Source organism: Aspergillus karnatakaensis (genome assembly GCF_047715665.1).
Source record: "Aspergillus karnatakaensis strain CBS 102800 unplaced genomic scaffold BJY04scaffold_5, whole genome shotgun sequence".
In the NCBI taxonomy this organism is placed as follows: domain Eukaryota; kingdom Fungi; phylum Ascomycota; class Eurotiomycetes; order Eurotiales; family Aspergillaceae; genus Aspergillus; species Aspergillus karnatakaensis.
Window position 1 is genome coordinate 375,291 of NW_027395717.1, and position 13,560 is coordinate 388,850.

At 51.8% G+C, this 13,560-nt stretch overlaps 6 protein-coding genes across 6 annotated transcripts; 3 read left to right on the top strand and 3 right to left on the bottom strand.

The window, feature by feature from the left end:
• Nucleotides 1-773: 773 nt before the first annotated feature.
• Nucleotides 774-3,147, bottom strand: BJY04DRAFT_118750 (pyruvate kinase CDC19). Its single transcript, XM_073708292.1, has 8 exons — nucleotides 2,827-3,147; nucleotides 2,685-2,729; nucleotides 2,582-2,628; nucleotides 2,454-2,534; nucleotides 2,276-2,397; nucleotides 1,381-2,214; nucleotides 1,246-1,327; nucleotides 774-1,194 (listed from the first exon to the last, which is right to left on the bottom strand). The coding sequence occupies exons 1-8, from the start codon at nucleotides 2,948-2,950 to the stop codon at nucleotides 949-951; spliced, it is 1,581 nt and encodes a 526-aa protein (XP_073575668.1). The 5' UTR covers nucleotides 2,951-3,147; the 3' UTR covers nucleotides 774-948.
• A 995-nt stretch (nucleotides 3,148-4,142) lies between these two features.
• BJY04DRAFT_214052 (DUF1748 domain-containing protein) lies at nucleotides 4,143-4,678 on the top strand (the record flags this gene model as incomplete). The annotated part of the gene is made up of 4 exons (XM_073715101.1): nucleotides 4,143-4,148; nucleotides 4,231-4,270; nucleotides 4,340-4,382; nucleotides 4,537-4,678. The coding sequence occupies 4 exons, from the start codon at nucleotides 4,143-4,145 to the stop codon at nucleotides 4,676-4,678; spliced, it is 231 nt and encodes a 76-aa protein (XP_073575669.1).
• A 571-nt stretch (nucleotides 4,679-5,249) lies between these two features.
• BJY04DRAFT_118942 (F-box protein) lies at nucleotides 5,250-7,240 on the bottom strand. The gene is made up of 3 exons (XM_073708293.1): nucleotides 7,031-7,240; nucleotides 5,500-6,946; nucleotides 5,250-5,452 (listed from the first exon to the last, which is right to left on the bottom strand). The coding sequence occupies exons 2-3, from the start codon at nucleotides 6,740-6,742 to the stop codon at nucleotides 5,331-5,333; spliced, it is 1,365 nt and encodes a 454-aa protein (XP_073575670.1). The 5' UTR covers nucleotides 6,743-6,946; nucleotides 7,031-7,240; the 3' UTR covers nucleotides 5,250-5,330.
• Nucleotides 7,241-7,765: 525 nt separating this feature from the next.
• BJY04DRAFT_214054 (uncharacterized protein) lies at nucleotides 7,766-9,922 on the top strand (the record flags this gene model as incomplete). The annotated part of the gene is made up of 1 exon (XM_073715102.1): nucleotides 7,766-9,922. One exon carries the CDS (start codon nucleotides 7,766-7,768, stop codon nucleotides 9,920-9,922), a length of 2,157 nt encoding a protein of 718 aa, XP_073575671.1.
• A 141-nt stretch (nucleotides 9,923-10,063) lies between these two features.
• On the top strand, nucleotides 10,064-11,304 carry BJY04DRAFT_118637 (DUF1769 domain-containing protein). The gene is made up of 3 exons (XM_073708290.1): nucleotides 10,064-10,307; nucleotides 10,358-10,879; nucleotides 10,977-11,304. The coding sequence occupies exons 1-3, from the start codon at nucleotides 10,142-10,144 to the stop codon at nucleotides 11,225-11,227; spliced, it is 939 nt and encodes a 312-aa protein (XP_073575672.1). The 5' UTR covers nucleotides 10,064-10,141; the 3' UTR covers nucleotides 11,228-11,304.
• An 8-nt stretch (nucleotides 11,305-11,312) lies between these two features.
• lysB (homoisocitrate dehydrogenase lysB) lies at nucleotides 11,313-12,698 on the bottom strand. Its single transcript, XM_073708291.1, has 4 exons — nucleotides 12,598-12,698; nucleotides 12,488-12,528; nucleotides 12,263-12,432; nucleotides 11,313-12,208 (listed from the first exon to the last, which is right to left on the bottom strand). Exons 1-4 carry the CDS (start codon nucleotides 12,623-12,625, stop codon nucleotides 11,365-11,367), a joined length of 1,083 nt encoding a protein of 360 aa, XP_073575673.1. The 5' UTR covers nucleotides 12,626-12,698; the 3' UTR covers nucleotides 11,313-11,364.
• Nucleotides 12,699-13,560: the final 862 nt, after the last annotated feature.

Consider the following 13,560-nt stretch of genomic DNA (forward strand, 5'->3'; position numbering starts at 1 on the left):
CTTGTAGAGTAAGGTCGGCACAAGATCTTCCGCAAAACGAACCCTCCATCTCCGCTCCGCCGAGCTGATCCCGAGTCTTCGGCGGAACCCGGGACGCGCAAACCGCAAGAGCCCGGGCTGATGATTTACCGAGATCAAATGAAGCAGCTACCGAGTCATTTTTTGAATTATTCCGCGCGTGCTTTGTTTTCCTTTCTTCTTTCATTCTTCTTACCTCTTTTCCCGAGGGAGATGTTGGCAATGACATGAGCGTGGCGTGGTGCGCAGGCATGCCAGCTACAGACTACAGAGTCACGATCATGCCTTCCGAAAGGAGCGGAAGCGCCTGCTCGATTTGGACTGAGCTCAGCAGGGTCGCACCTGCTTGCACCTGCTGCCGCGGCTCAGATGTCTCTTTTATGCGGCTGTCGCCTTGCTGCTTTTCCCCGCAGCCTAACTCTTCCTCTTTAAACATTCTTTCGGTCTTTCGTTCTCTCTTCTTTCGAAGCTGCGTTTACGATGACAGGAGCGCGCTGCTCTATCTCATCCAGCAGCTCGAAAATATGGGCTACAGTGTTGACGCACTAACATCTACAGGTACAGGTGCCAAGCGCAAATGAATGAACAGGGAATATATCATTATTCTAAAGCTTTTATACCGTGCATCATGAACCACTAACGATGGTTTGCTAACTAACGCCAAGTTAGGAACGCAGTAATTACAGGCTATGTTCGTCCGCTCTACCAAGGGTGAGTTTTCCTCCTTCCAGTTTCGATGCTCTTCGTTCATCGCCGGGACACTGCCAGATACAGGGATCCATATTAACACAAGTCCTGCAGGAGGTTGTGGCGTGCGCGGAGGGGTGCGCGAGTCTAAGCGGGGCCTGTCTACAGTGACGCCTATTATCCGAACGCTGTCGGGGCCGCTGCGCCTTCCGTCGAGGAAGACGGTACTTCCTAGGGGTGAGTTTACTCCTCAAGGCCAAGGTTCTCCTCGGCGGGGACCACACGGACGGTGTTGGTGTGGCCCTGGCCGCCGCGCCAGCCCTGCACACAGACGATGTTATCGCCCTTGTTGATGATGCCGAGGTCGAGACCGTGAGAGATACCCCACCGGAGACGGCGGTCGACATCTTCTTGCCAGATCTTGACGTTGAAATCGGGCTTCTTCTCGGGGAAGAGGAATGGCCAGACACCGCGGTACAAGTGGGAGTACTACAACGAGTTAGTCATCAAGCGCAATCGAAGTCAATACGTCAAACTTACCCTTGAAGCAACGGGGTTACGAGTAACCATGATGATGGGGCAGACGGGGCGGTACTTGGAGATCATGCGAGCGGTGTTTCCACTATTTTCTCTGTCAGCAGGATTCTATCGACCTCGAATCGACCAATTACATACCTGGTGGTAAGGACGACAATCGCGCCGGCGTTCAGCTCAAGACTGGCGCTGACAGCGGCCATAGCGATCGACTCTACGGTGTCGGTGGGACGAGGGGCAAGGTTGCGCAGCTCATCGAAAACGTTGAAGTGAGGGATGGCAACCTCGGCAAGGAGACAGGTCTCGGACATCATGGTCACGGCCTCACAGGGGTAGTTACCCTTGGCGGTTTCACCCGACAGCATGACACAATCGGCACCGTCAAGAACAGCGTTGGCGACATCGGACACCTCAGCACGGGTGGGACGGGGGTTGTATGTCATCGACTCGAGCATTTGAGTGGCACAAATGACGGGCTTGCCCTTGATGTTACACTTGGCGATCATCATCTTCTGGGCGATGAACACCTTGGGGGCAGGAATCTCGATACCAAGATCACCACGGGCGACCATGACACCGTCGGTCTCCTCGAGGATCTCGTCGAAGTTGTTGACACCCTGTTGGTTCTCAATCTTGGCGATAATCTGAATCTCCTTGCCCTCCTCGCCGAGGACATCACGGATGTGACGGATATCGCTACCGCGACGGATGAAAGAAGCGAAGATCATGTCCACCTTGTTCTTAACACCGAACTTCAGGTCGCTGATGTCCTTCTCGGAAAGAGCGGGCAGATCGACATCGGTGCCGGGCAAGTTAACACCCTTGCGGGAGGAGATGTTACCGTTGTTCAAGCATCGGCAGCGGAGAGTCTTGTCGTCTACAACCTCGAGGACCTCGAAGGAAAGGATACCGTCGTCAACATAGATGAGCTTGCCGGGAGAGATCACCTTGGTGATGTTCTTGTAGTCGAGGAACCTGCAGATTGTCAGACTGGTTCAAACACCCTCAAAATCAGGCCTCCAGAACGAGAACCTACATGTTCTGGTCATCGCAAGCAGTGGCATATTGCTCATCGGTGGTAATGTTCAGCTCGTGGCCAGCCTTGATGGGAATATCCTTATCATCAACGGTGTTACCGGTACGGATCTCAGGTCCTTTCTATGGTCTTGTCAGATAATTGAAACGCGCTGCTTTTGACCAAGGTCGGAACTCACGGTATCAAGAGCAATGGCGACGGGACGGCCGGATTGCGTGCGCTCAGCTTCGCGGGCATGGTCGATAACGGATTGGTGGTACTGGACGAGTCAGCCTGGCTCCACCGGACAGAAACGGGTTCACTCACCTCGTATGAACCGTGAGAGAAGTTCATGCGGACGACATTGAGACCGGCTGTTGAGGCATATTAGCTTGACGCGCGACAGGTTTGAGTTCGCGATTCGCCGTACCTCTGCGGAGAGCGTTGATCTTGTCAACGGCATTTGTCTTGGGGCCTATACAGCGACGTGGGGTTAGCACAAGGCCAATTTAAAATATTTTTGCGGAAGCGCAAATATGCAATCAGAAGCCGGCGGCTGGATAGGACCATACCGATGGTACAGATGATGGAGGTGCGGCGGAAGTTCTTCGCGGGCACCATCTCGGTGTTGAGCTTGGAGTGCCATTCCAGCTTCATCCGGTTGCTCAGGTGGTCGAGGGAAGAGCTTGCAGCCATTTTGAAGAGTTCCCTACGGTGGAGGGGGGATGAAAAGATGGGAGAGTTATTGAAGGAGAGGAAGGATGGGGAGGAGAGAAGGAGAGAGAGAGCAGCGAGGGGAGCGATAAGGGAAAAAAAGTGAGAGGGGGAGAAGAGAATCGGCCAACACCGTTCGTTGGTTCGCCCGGTGAGAGAGCAGAGCGGGAGGGAGGGGCTGCTCCGTCGGGGTGTGTGCCCGGGAGGGAAAATACTGTTGGCCGCTCTCTTTGCTTGTTGCTTTTATCGGCCGGTTCCCCGTGGGCCATTCAATTCTATTATTCAATCTTATTCAATCTATCGCTAAGATTCAACCCAGTTTCTGTTGGACGTTAATCAGAGTTGCTGCCTGCTCTGCAAATTGCATACCACATAGTCTACCCTGCTTTATGTTGCTTTTTTCCATCTGACGTAAACAGCTGGATAGCATCAGAAGACCCCCACCAAGCATTGGCATTGCCATGGAATTGACGATCTATATATATAATCAAGGGCATCCCAACCTCATTGTCCTTGTGAACTTGTCGGCAGATACCTTTCTGTAACCCACCGGTGACCATCAATGGACATCAAGGTAGATCCCACCCACAGGCCAAGATCGATAGCTCAAACCCTCCGGAGTCCAGTAGCTTGTGCATCCAACCCTTGCCGATAGACTGTAAGCCGGAGCCTTTAAAGATCGCCGCAGCTCACACTCCGACAATTCAGGGCGTATGATTGGCTCCAACCACTGCCACCCTGAGCCCTGCACTGTTGGATATGGATGTTGAGACAGGGCTGGAGTGTGCTGAGCTCTACACCGGACAAAGTCTTCTGCCGACCGGACACCAAAGTTCCTATTTCTGGGCTAGTCTTTTATAGGTGTAGCGTGGCAACCTGACAGCCCAGCCTCACCAGCTGGCAGCGGCCAGCCACAGGTTATCAGATGCCAGCCACCGCTGCTTGTCTGCCTACCCGCAGTCATGTGAAACAGTTACCACGTGAGCGTCGTTCCATCCCCGACTGAGCCCGCCGCGGAGGAGATTCATTCCTGATAGCCCTTGTCTTTGCTATATCGAGTCACCGAGCAAGTACTACTGTTCTCACCGGAATACGGGATATCTGTGCCGTAATCTCAGCCACTATATTGCTTCTTGGAGACATTACCACGCTCGCTTTCAATCCGCTACTCACAATGGTGGTAAGTTGCGCTGTCCCCGGGTTGCTTTGATCTACACATCAGCGATTCGATCTTGTATTCTAACTACTTACGCTTCACCTAGCTCGGTCGCCTGACTCACTATGCGTTCGACGCTGTGCTCTGTACGTCCTCCACACCTCCTAAATACCCCCCATGATACCAAGTTCGAAAGCTAACAGCCACGCCAATAGTCTCCGCCTTTCTTGCGGGCGTGAAACGCTCAACAGGCCTCACGTAAATACCCTTTTTCCCATATCACCTTCACCTCCTCTACACCCAGACCCAACCTCCCCCGCACATCCCCTCCCCGCTCCCATCTGCAACTCAGCGTGTTACACAGAACAAGAATATCACTAACCCCCCACCCCACCGCGTGGGAACCTCTCAGCCCCAGTCTCAGCTCCGACAAGATCACCGAGAACAAGGACTTCAAGAAGTGGATTGACAACTACCTGGGCGTGGGCGAGTGGGTGATGGACCAGTCGATTGCGGTGCTGGGGTCGACCAGTTATTTCGAGCGGAAGCGGTAGTTTCTCGTTTCGAATACAGTCGGTTTGGTGGAAAGGGGGGACCTTCAGATGATGATAGCATGCGGACATGCATGGTATCTAGATGGAAGAGGAATGCGGTGTCATGATTGATGTTGTTGGCATTATTGTCTGTCTTGCGGACTGGCGTTCGGGATGCGACTTGCTGTTGCTGTTGCTGCGAGTTATTTTTACTTTATACTTTCAGCCTTACCTTGATGTTAACGAGGTTCTAGAGTTGCTTCAGATGATTGGCTCTGGGTTGTGTCAAATCTCTGCTCATACCATTCGATTCGCTTATTGCGAAGCGTGCATGCAAATGAATCTACTCTCTTAATTAAAGCCAAGAATTCCAAAGCTCGTATGGCAAAGAGTAAAGTAAGCGACGGACGAAAAGCCAGCGCCTGATAACTCCGAGGTCTTCCCACCAAGCTAGTGCTGGTTAAATATGTGTGAAGGTAGCCTAGCCATCTCACAGAATGAATGTATATCATGAACCAAGCGGAAAATAGTACAGGATATCAACGCCTCCCTATTGCAGAATCATGAAAAAGCAGACCTAATAACACCATGAGAGCCTGCGTGAATTATCACCGGTCCGATTCATTGCTCGTATCCTCGTTATTCGTTATGGTGATACCACTCTTAATGTGCATCACGTTCGGATGAGACCGTCAATATCTAGGCGGCGGTAATATGTAATGTGACCCATCGGCTCCCAGAAATGTGCAACACAGTCTGGGGAGGCAAGAATGAGCTGGGATGGAATGAATGTATCTATATCGAGTCAGTACATGATAAGCATATTAGTGCGTGAGCCTCACCATCTCGAAAGCCAAGTCCAGCCACATGGCCTGTACTGCGTACCACTCTTGCGCCTTGGAAGAGAGATTCCGTTGCAATACGAATGGTACCGCCGGGTCCAATGTCATCGGATACAAACGAGAACTGGCCGCGTGGGACGTTGGGGTCACCGGTAAGTTTAATGGCCTCCAAGCTACCCCTCTGAATTATATTGTCATTTCCGGGGTCGCGGGCATCTTCCCCTCCTCCTTCCTTATCTTTCTGAATGAAAAGTAGGAATTCGCATCCATGCGCAGAGTAATCACCAACCCAGATCCCTTGGTACGGCTTTTCCTTGGTGGGGGTGTACAAACTTGGTTCGAGAGTTGCATAGGTCAAGAAGGTTTCTTGTTGTCCAGCGTTGAAAATAGGCATTCCTAGGCGGAAATGCGCCCATCGTCTGATCCGAAATGCATATTCTGACACTTGAGACAGCTCTTTCGGAAAGCGATTCCATTCTATCCAAGGGATATCTGGATTCCGATAAACTCGATGATCGCTTGGGATATTAGACGGCGGCCATTGTGTGTCTTCAGTGAGCTGTTCGGGATCTCCGGGTCGGCAAAGGGAAAGGGCATTGAAGACATATTGCATCTGAACTGGCATAGTCATACGAGTCTCGTTGTCCAAGTATCGTGGCCGCCCGTCGGGATCCCTCTGCAGCATAAGCACCGGGTCGTCCAACCACAAGCTCACCTTGGGCTCAAAAGCTTGGATGACAACCTCCGGATTCCACTCCCAGACCTGAAACTTGTGGTGAGAGCGCCTTTCTGAGACCACGCGGTACGCCTCGATCACGCCACGTCGGTTGTCATATCGAGCCACAATGAGATTCCCCGTATGCTCTGTATCCGAAAACCATATTTTATTCCGTGGGATGAACCAGCATGGGTGGTGTGTTATATAAAGGGAGCGGAAGGAGTCAAAGACTCCAGGATCCTGGATAGGTTCGGGCAAATTCGAGTTTACCAGGTTCGCCCATAGCAGGTCGTTGTTGGCATGTTCAGCGAGTGATCGACACGTTCCGGAGATTCGGACAAGTTCCACCGCGGGGAGATAGGACAGTATCTGGTAAAGGAGCTCGGGAGGGAGTTGAAGGAGAGGCATGTTCAGGTTCTGCATAGTAAGATAATCTTGTTCCGTTAACGAAGGCTCCTTCTGGTGCGAGGGATCTTGTTCTGGGTGCCCAAGTGGTGGCTGCCATTCCATGAGTGCGACAGCCATTGTCGTGGGCCTGAGTGTGAAGGCAATCTCTCAGAGACCGGGGATCGCTCAATCGGCGGCTAGAGACCAAATGCGATGACGCCGACCTAAAGAGTCAAATGAAGAGACTGAGAGAAGCAGTAACATCAGGAGAGCGAGATCGTAGAAGGACTTTATCTTGGGGAAGTTGCGGTATCAGAGAAGGCCAAATTGGAAGCTCGAGTTGTGAGTGGTTCCCCTCAAATGACATCACCCGCCGCCTGCAAAGCGCAACCCTGGCTCAACCGCATCTCACTGATTCCAGACCATATCTGCTCCAGATTTTTGGCTTCCATCACGGCCCGAATGAGGACATTTTCAGATGAAGATGGAGACGAAATCTCCCTACAGAACGTATGAAGAGTCCCTGGCATGACTGTACCCCCGGAAACGGCCCGGTGATGAGCCGGTGCTCGTGGCAACTTTAACTTCCTCGCAGAGTCAATTTCCACACAAGCTATTGATGGGAATAGATCCACGAGTATGGAGGACAATAATGCAGGAACAAACAAAGGCCTTGAGATCCGGGCCAAGCCATATCCTCGACAAGGTTTCGGCTGCCTGAGATATTAGGCAAGAAGCTGTGGCCTGCTGCCTGTCACCTGACTGTTGCCTTGTTTACACGTCCCAATTAGGCAGCATGCTTTTATCCACGCGTAAGGAAGGCACGGCCAGACGCCTCTTCTGTTTATCACAATAATAACAAAGGTATAATACTCTCGGCTGCAGGCAGCGCTGCTGTTGTGCTTCTCGTTGCCTGGTCCCTGCTGCCTCTTATCTACCGGCCTGTGCCATCCATGCATCGCACATCTACTTGGGCTGACAACATTCATCCGATCAACTACACTTGCACCAAGCTCATACACAGTCGCAGTCACAGCGGCAGTTGAAGACATGGAAACAAGAAGCACCAGGCGCAAGAGGTGCAACAGTTCCGGCTCAAATTCCGGGCGGTGCTCTCCTGTCTTACGTGATAGGGCTCATCGAAACGATGAAACTTCTACTATGCAGTGCCAAACCCCCCGCCCAAACAAGAGAGTGCGCTTCTCGGACCCAGGTCCTACTACGCATGAGCTCTTTGATTACTCAACCGGCCTCACCCCGGCTTTGTGTCGGACATCCTTTGAAGAAAGAGACCCCGATAGTGCTGTGCAACGGACCCCGACTCGGACTCGAGCAGCTCGTCGCCGCTCGACTCCTCTCCCGAAATCTCGACGGATCAGTGACAGTCAACTCCCAGGGAGCTCTGGCTCGCCCGAAAGAGTACTACACTTCACCCCTCTTCGACAACTCCTGGACACACGCACCCAACGCAGGATCAGACGAATAGGTTTGAGCGACGAGATAACCAACCTCGAACGTGAAAAGCGGGCAGCCAATCAGTACGAGAAGTCACTTGAGATGCTACTACGTGAGAGAGACTTCTTGAAACAGGAGCTCGAGGTGGTAAAGAAAGAAAAATCTACCCCAGAGAGCCAGTTACCAACGAGCAATAGAGGGTGGATGACGCCCGTATCCTCACCTATGACGGGGCATGTCGATCAACGAACAACATCCTTCAGCGACACAGATACAGTGGATACCATAATGATAAACGACAGCGGCTTCGAAGGCGACACCATATTCATGTCAGACTCGCCAGATCTTCGTGCAGCGGATGGTAATCCAAATCTACCGAACGACTTCGCGCTGTTCAGTCCAAAAGACTTTGATGTTGATGCTTCTACGCAAACTGCTCAATTTGATGCCAAGGATAGTCCTGAATTTATCTCCCTATCTACAGATCTAAGGGCTGCCCAGAAGGAGAAGAGGGACTTGTTCGAAGCATGCCGTTCCCGACATGACTTGCTTGAAGGAACTGTCCTTGAACGCCATCTGAAACAGACTTCCCCTCCCCCAGACTTCCTCGACGACATTCTGCCCAGTTTGATGCAGACGCTTGCCCACGCATCGAACGCTACGGGGACCCTCAATGCCATACAAGACGAGCTCTCCGGCTTAGGCTTTCATGGCGCTAATGCGAGTGAGAGCATACAAGATTTGCGGAACCGCTTCCGCACTGCCCGCCTCAAACTGGAGCATGCAGTGCCTGGTGAAACAGCCGAAGCCGGTCTGAATGATGGATCATCTACACTTAGCGCACTAGTAAAGCGAATCGAAACCCTCGTCAAGGATCTCGGGGAGGAGCGAACGCGGCATCGAGGGACGACTGACCGTGAAAAGGCTCTACGAGGGCAATTCGATACTCTTTTGGCTCGCTACGAGACTGCGTCGAAAAAAATCGAAGATTTGGAAGAGTCAATTACCTCCTCTGCAGGGGATATGCTCCACACAAGAATGCGAATGCAAGAGCTAGAGCGAGAAACACAGGAACAAGCCACTGGTATTGACAGGCTGAACACTGCGCTGAGCAAATATCACGATGAAGTCAAGAGCCTTGAGGACCTCGTGACCAAGCTTGAAGATGAGAAGATCCAGAGCTTCGAAACTCATACTCGAGAAAGGGACGAACTTGAGCAGAAGATCACCAACGAGCACACTGCTCGACGTGCAGCTGAGTTGATTATTGCCGGCAAAGAAAAACAGATCCGCGAGCTAGAGGAAGTCATCGAACAAAATCGGATACAAGTCTGTGATCTCACAGCAAAGGTGGAGAATATCGAGCGGGAGTACTCTCAAGCTGTTGAAGCCCTCGTCGTGGAGCACGACCAGGAGGTTGGATCAAGGAACGTTCGCATCGCGGAACTTACTACATCTTTGGAAGCAGCCAAAGCAGAAGCTGAGAAGCTGAGTCGCAGCAATGCTGGACTTGAAGAGCAACTGCAGATGGAGGTTGATTCAAGAGATAACCTATTGGATACTTGGGTCGCGGAGCAGACTCGAGCTTATGCATCCATGAAAGCCGCAGTTAGTGCTACACGTCGCAAGTCGAAAGCGCGTGCCGCAAACTGGGAGCTAAAGTCCGATGAGTTGCAGTCAGAATGCTTGGGCATAGGAAGTGAGCCTATCACTCCGATCAGCATGACTCGATTTGTAAATGTAGAGGCTGGTCGTGGGAAGCATAGACGGCGGCTCGACAGCGGGATTGGTATTCTCACAGAGGATGAACTGGATGACGAGGTGGAAGCTGTAGGGCTCCCCTCCGACCCTGCCGATCTTTAACATTTCTTTGTCTATTAGATATGCCTTGGTTGATGTACCTTAGACATCTATTCTTGGTATCTTGTTGCATACATATTGTGGGGTTGTGACGGTTATCTTATCGAGGTAGTTATGACGTCGTCCGGCAAGCTTCATCTGAATATATAACGGACTACATTCGCTCATTTCTTTCACAAACTACATTAATATACCCAAATCCAGGGCAAAAATACCTACAAGATGTCAGATACACACACAGCCTCGAAATACCGCCTCAAAGTCACTGCAGGCACCTCCTACGACCCCTCAACCCACCAAGAAGTCCCCGTAAACGAAGCCCAAACCCTGCACCTCAGGAACGAGCACGCATCCACAAATCTCAGCGTCCGCATTCAAAACTACACAGGTACAAATACCCAAGCTATTCCTAGTCGCATACAATACTCATGATAAAAGGATACCCCAACAACGCCCCCCAAACCCACGCCCACTTCAAGCACCCCTCGCACACAAAAGACCAATACTCGATCACATTCGCGATCAAGTTCCACAAGAACGTAAATGGCAACGACCTAGTCTTCGGCAACGACTTCGACAAACCGATTCGCGACCGTCTCCCACCGGGTTTTAATGCCGCGCTGAAACTCGTGCAGTGGACGATCGATCCCAGCTTAGATGGGGATGCGTATGCAGATAAGCCGTATCTTTATTCACCCGGGGTGGCGACGTGGAATCAGTTCCGTGTTGGAGAGAAAATAGAAAATAGCGATGGGGGCAAGGGGCTGCCCGATGTCCATGATATCGTTGTTGAAGAGGGGGAGGAAGAGGGCGTTGAAGTGAGGAAGGAGGCCGGTGTTCCGGAGAGTGTCGATGGACGAAGAGGGTTCTTTGGGAATGAGGGGAATAGGAAGGGGTGGGACTTTGAGGAGAACAGGGTTTATATGGCGGGGTTCGGGAATGGGTATTTGGATTTCAATGGTATGTTCTACCTTCCACCTTCTTCATGATGGATTGTTCTTGTTGTTTTCAGCTGCGTGGGGTCATGTTGGAAGGAATATTGCTGACTTGAGAGCAGAATTCACGCTTCGTCTTCCCGGGTTCAATATCAATGCGTTGAATTATATTGATGAGAAGACGCATTCGTTGCGGTATGTGTTGAAGAATCGGAATGGGGATATTTATTTTGTGGTTGTGTTTACATTGGTGCATGATGAGGATCAGAGTTCGGATGAAGAAGGGGGGGAGAAGGAGGAGACAGGGAAGGTTGATGGGAAAGGAGGTAGATTTGATTGGGAGGAGGCGCCGAGTGCTGGGGACGTTGAGTAGATGTATTTTCTGGAGAGAGGTATGTGATGTATAGATCTTCATAGAGCATGTATGCCAGAAGAGCAAAGCGCAGCTGTAATCTAGGATATAACCCACTTTTGTTCATCTAAATGGTGCATAAATGTTATATATATTGTTTACAGCCTCTTGAGGACGTCGTCGAGGACCTGTTGAGTAGTAGCCTTTCCACCCATGTCAGGGGAGAGGTACTTGCCCTCATCCAGGTTGCCATCAACAGCAGTGTAGATCTGAGCGGCAGCCTTCTCCTCACCAAGGAACTCAAGCATGAGAGCAACACTGCGCAGAGTAGCAATGGGGTTGGCGATGCCCTGACCCTCAATGTCAGGGGCACTGCCGTGGCAGGGCTCACCAATGGCAAAGTTGTCACCAACGTTAGCGCTGGGTACGAGACCAAGACTGCCGACAAGAGCAGCAGCACCGTCGGAGAGAATGTCACCGTAGAGGTTAGGAGCAACAATAACATCGTAGTACTCGGGCTGGCGGAAGAGCTTGTAAACCATGGAGTCGACAATCTGCTCCTCAACCTCAACGGAAGAGAACTTCTGGGCGGCAAGGGCAGCGCGAGCGGTCTCGCGGAAGAGACCGTCGGTCTGGGAGAGAACGTTGGACTTGTGGGTGATGGTAACCATGGACTGGGTGCGGAGACCGGCGCTGGGGGTAGCGTCGCGGATCTTCTGGCGGCGGAGAGCAATCTCACCGGCAATGGTGGAGATGCGGGACGAGGCGCGCTCGGAGATCTGCTTAATGGCGCGGGCGACCTTGCCGTTGGGGGTCTCCTCGGTGGTCTCCTCCTTCACGTACAGATCCTCGGTGTTCTCACGGACAATGACAAGGTCAATGGGCTTACCGGCGCTAGTACCGGCGGTGCTCTTGACGGGGCGGACATTAGCGAAGAGGTCGAGCTTCTTGCGGAGGGCGACGATTGGGGAGGAGTAGCCGGCGACCTTGGTGGAGGGGGAGCTATCAATAGCCCATCAGCAAATATTGTATGTTTCAAAGAGCCATGTAGCTCACCTGACAGCTCCGAACAGAGCACCGTCACATTCCTTCTTCAGAGTCTCGACAGTCTTGTCGGGCAGAGCGCTGCCATTGCGCTTGAAGCAATCATAACCGGCTTCGAGGTCAACGAAGCTGAACTTCAGGCCTAGAGAGGCGGGAAGCGACTCGAGGATCTTTTTACCGGCCTAAAATGAGGACCAGGTCAGCATCTGGCGTGCTCGTGTGCGACAGCCGACTCACCGGAATGACCTCCCGTCCGATACCGTCACCGGGGATGAGACCTGCATGCGACTGTCAGCTATCGTTCGCACAGAATCATGCCGTCGGGCATGAGAGTAAGTTCAATTGACCTATGCGAAGAGTCCTAGCGGCAGCCATTGTGAATATTTTGAGGTTCCTGCTGGTCAAGAAAAACGTCCGCAATCGGAGCGAATTGTTTTGTAGAAGACGGGATCAATGTTATTCCGGTGAATATGGCCGAGCAGCCGAAAGTCGCAATAATCTCTCCGACTACTCTTAGCAGCGAGATACTTGGGTGCTTTTCCCTGCTTCAAGCTACGGTCGCTCGAAGTACCATGAATCAGCCATGTTAAGTCCTAGTGAGCCAACAAGGACTGATTCCAACTGAGGCAACCTCTGACTGCGGTCTTGGAACCTTGAGACCTTGGGACAAACAGAAAGCTCACGAAACATTCGTAAGAGCTGTGCTCAGATTTTGCGCACTGTACTCTTGTCACTTTTACAGGGCTCAGTCATTTCGTATGCGCTGTTGGCCCGGGGTCTGCCATGTGAACTCAAGCCCTCATCGGTAAAATGGCGATAGAAGCGTGGTTTAAAGGACTTACCTACCTGCTCGCTGCGCTTTCTTGTGACTTTCTGCCTGACCAAAGAAATGCCCCGCAGTCCCATCAAGAGCAGTATGGGTTCTGTACCTAAATTAATAACTCCTAATCTTGATCACGATGATGTTCACGGACTGTTTGGATCCATGACAGTCTCCCACTAAACCTGTTAAGGTGTCTGGTCTACCTGCGATGGATGGCACTAAACCCAATCTGGTGCATGGTCCCCTGCCCGCCCCACCTTTATGGAGCTTGCTCTCACTCTATATCGGACACTGGAAGCCGATGCTGGATAGACACCACTGCAACGTCAACAGCTGTCATAGAGGTAAGTAGCTGTGTATTGGTAAGCATTGACATCCAGCTCTCAACCTCTGCTTCAAAGGCCAGCACCTCCCCCAGTTTTCACATCATGCTAAGTCCTATATGTTCGTTTATCTTCGTTTCGGGCCTTCGCATCAACATCCAGCC

Bases quoted from the DNA above. Each gene is read 5' to 3' on its own strand.
- BJY04DRAFT_118637 (XM_073708290.1), top strand. From the start codon at position 10,142: ATGTCAGATACACACACAGCCTCGAAATACCGCCTCAAAGTCACTGCA. The intron at 10,308-10,357 runs GTACAAATACCC...TCATGATAAAAG, and splicing joins CCGCATTCAAAACTACACAG to GATACCCCAACAACGCCCCC. The intron at 10,880-10,976 runs GTATGTTCTACC...ACTTGAGAGCAG, and splicing joins TGGGTATTTGGATTTCAATG to AATTCACGCTTCGTCTTCCC.
- BJY04DRAFT_118942 (XM_073708293.1), bottom strand. From the start codon at position 6,742: ATGGCTGTCGCACTCATGGAATGGCAGCCACCACTTGGGCACCCAGAA. The intron at 5,453-5,499 runs GTGAGGCTCACG...GACTCGATATAG, and splicing joins TGGACTTGGCTTTCGAGATG to ATACATTCATTCCATCCCAG.
- lysB (XM_073708291.1), bottom strand. From the start codon at position 12,625: ATGGCTGCCGCTAGGACTCTTCGCATAG. The intron at 12,433-12,487 runs GTGAGTCGGCTG...TCCTCATTTTAG, and splicing joins TCGGACGGGAGGTCATTCCG to GCCGGTAAAAAGATCCTCGA. The intron at 12,209-12,262 runs GTGAGCTACATG...GGCTATTGATAG, and splicing joins GCTCTGTTCGGAGCTGTCAG to CTCCCCCTCCACCAAGGTCG.
- BJY04DRAFT_118750 (XM_073708292.1), bottom strand. From the start codon at position 2,950: ATGGCTGCAAGCTCTTCCCTCGACCACCTGAGCAACCGGATGAAGCTG. The intron at 2,535-2,581 runs GTGAGTGAACCC...TGACTCGTCCAG, and splicing joins TCTCTCACGGTTCATACGAG to TACCACCAATCCGTTATCGA. The intron at 1,328-1,380 runs GTATGTAATTGG...CAGAGAAAATAG, and splicing joins ATTGTCGTCCTTACCACCAG to TGGAAACACCGCTCGCATGA.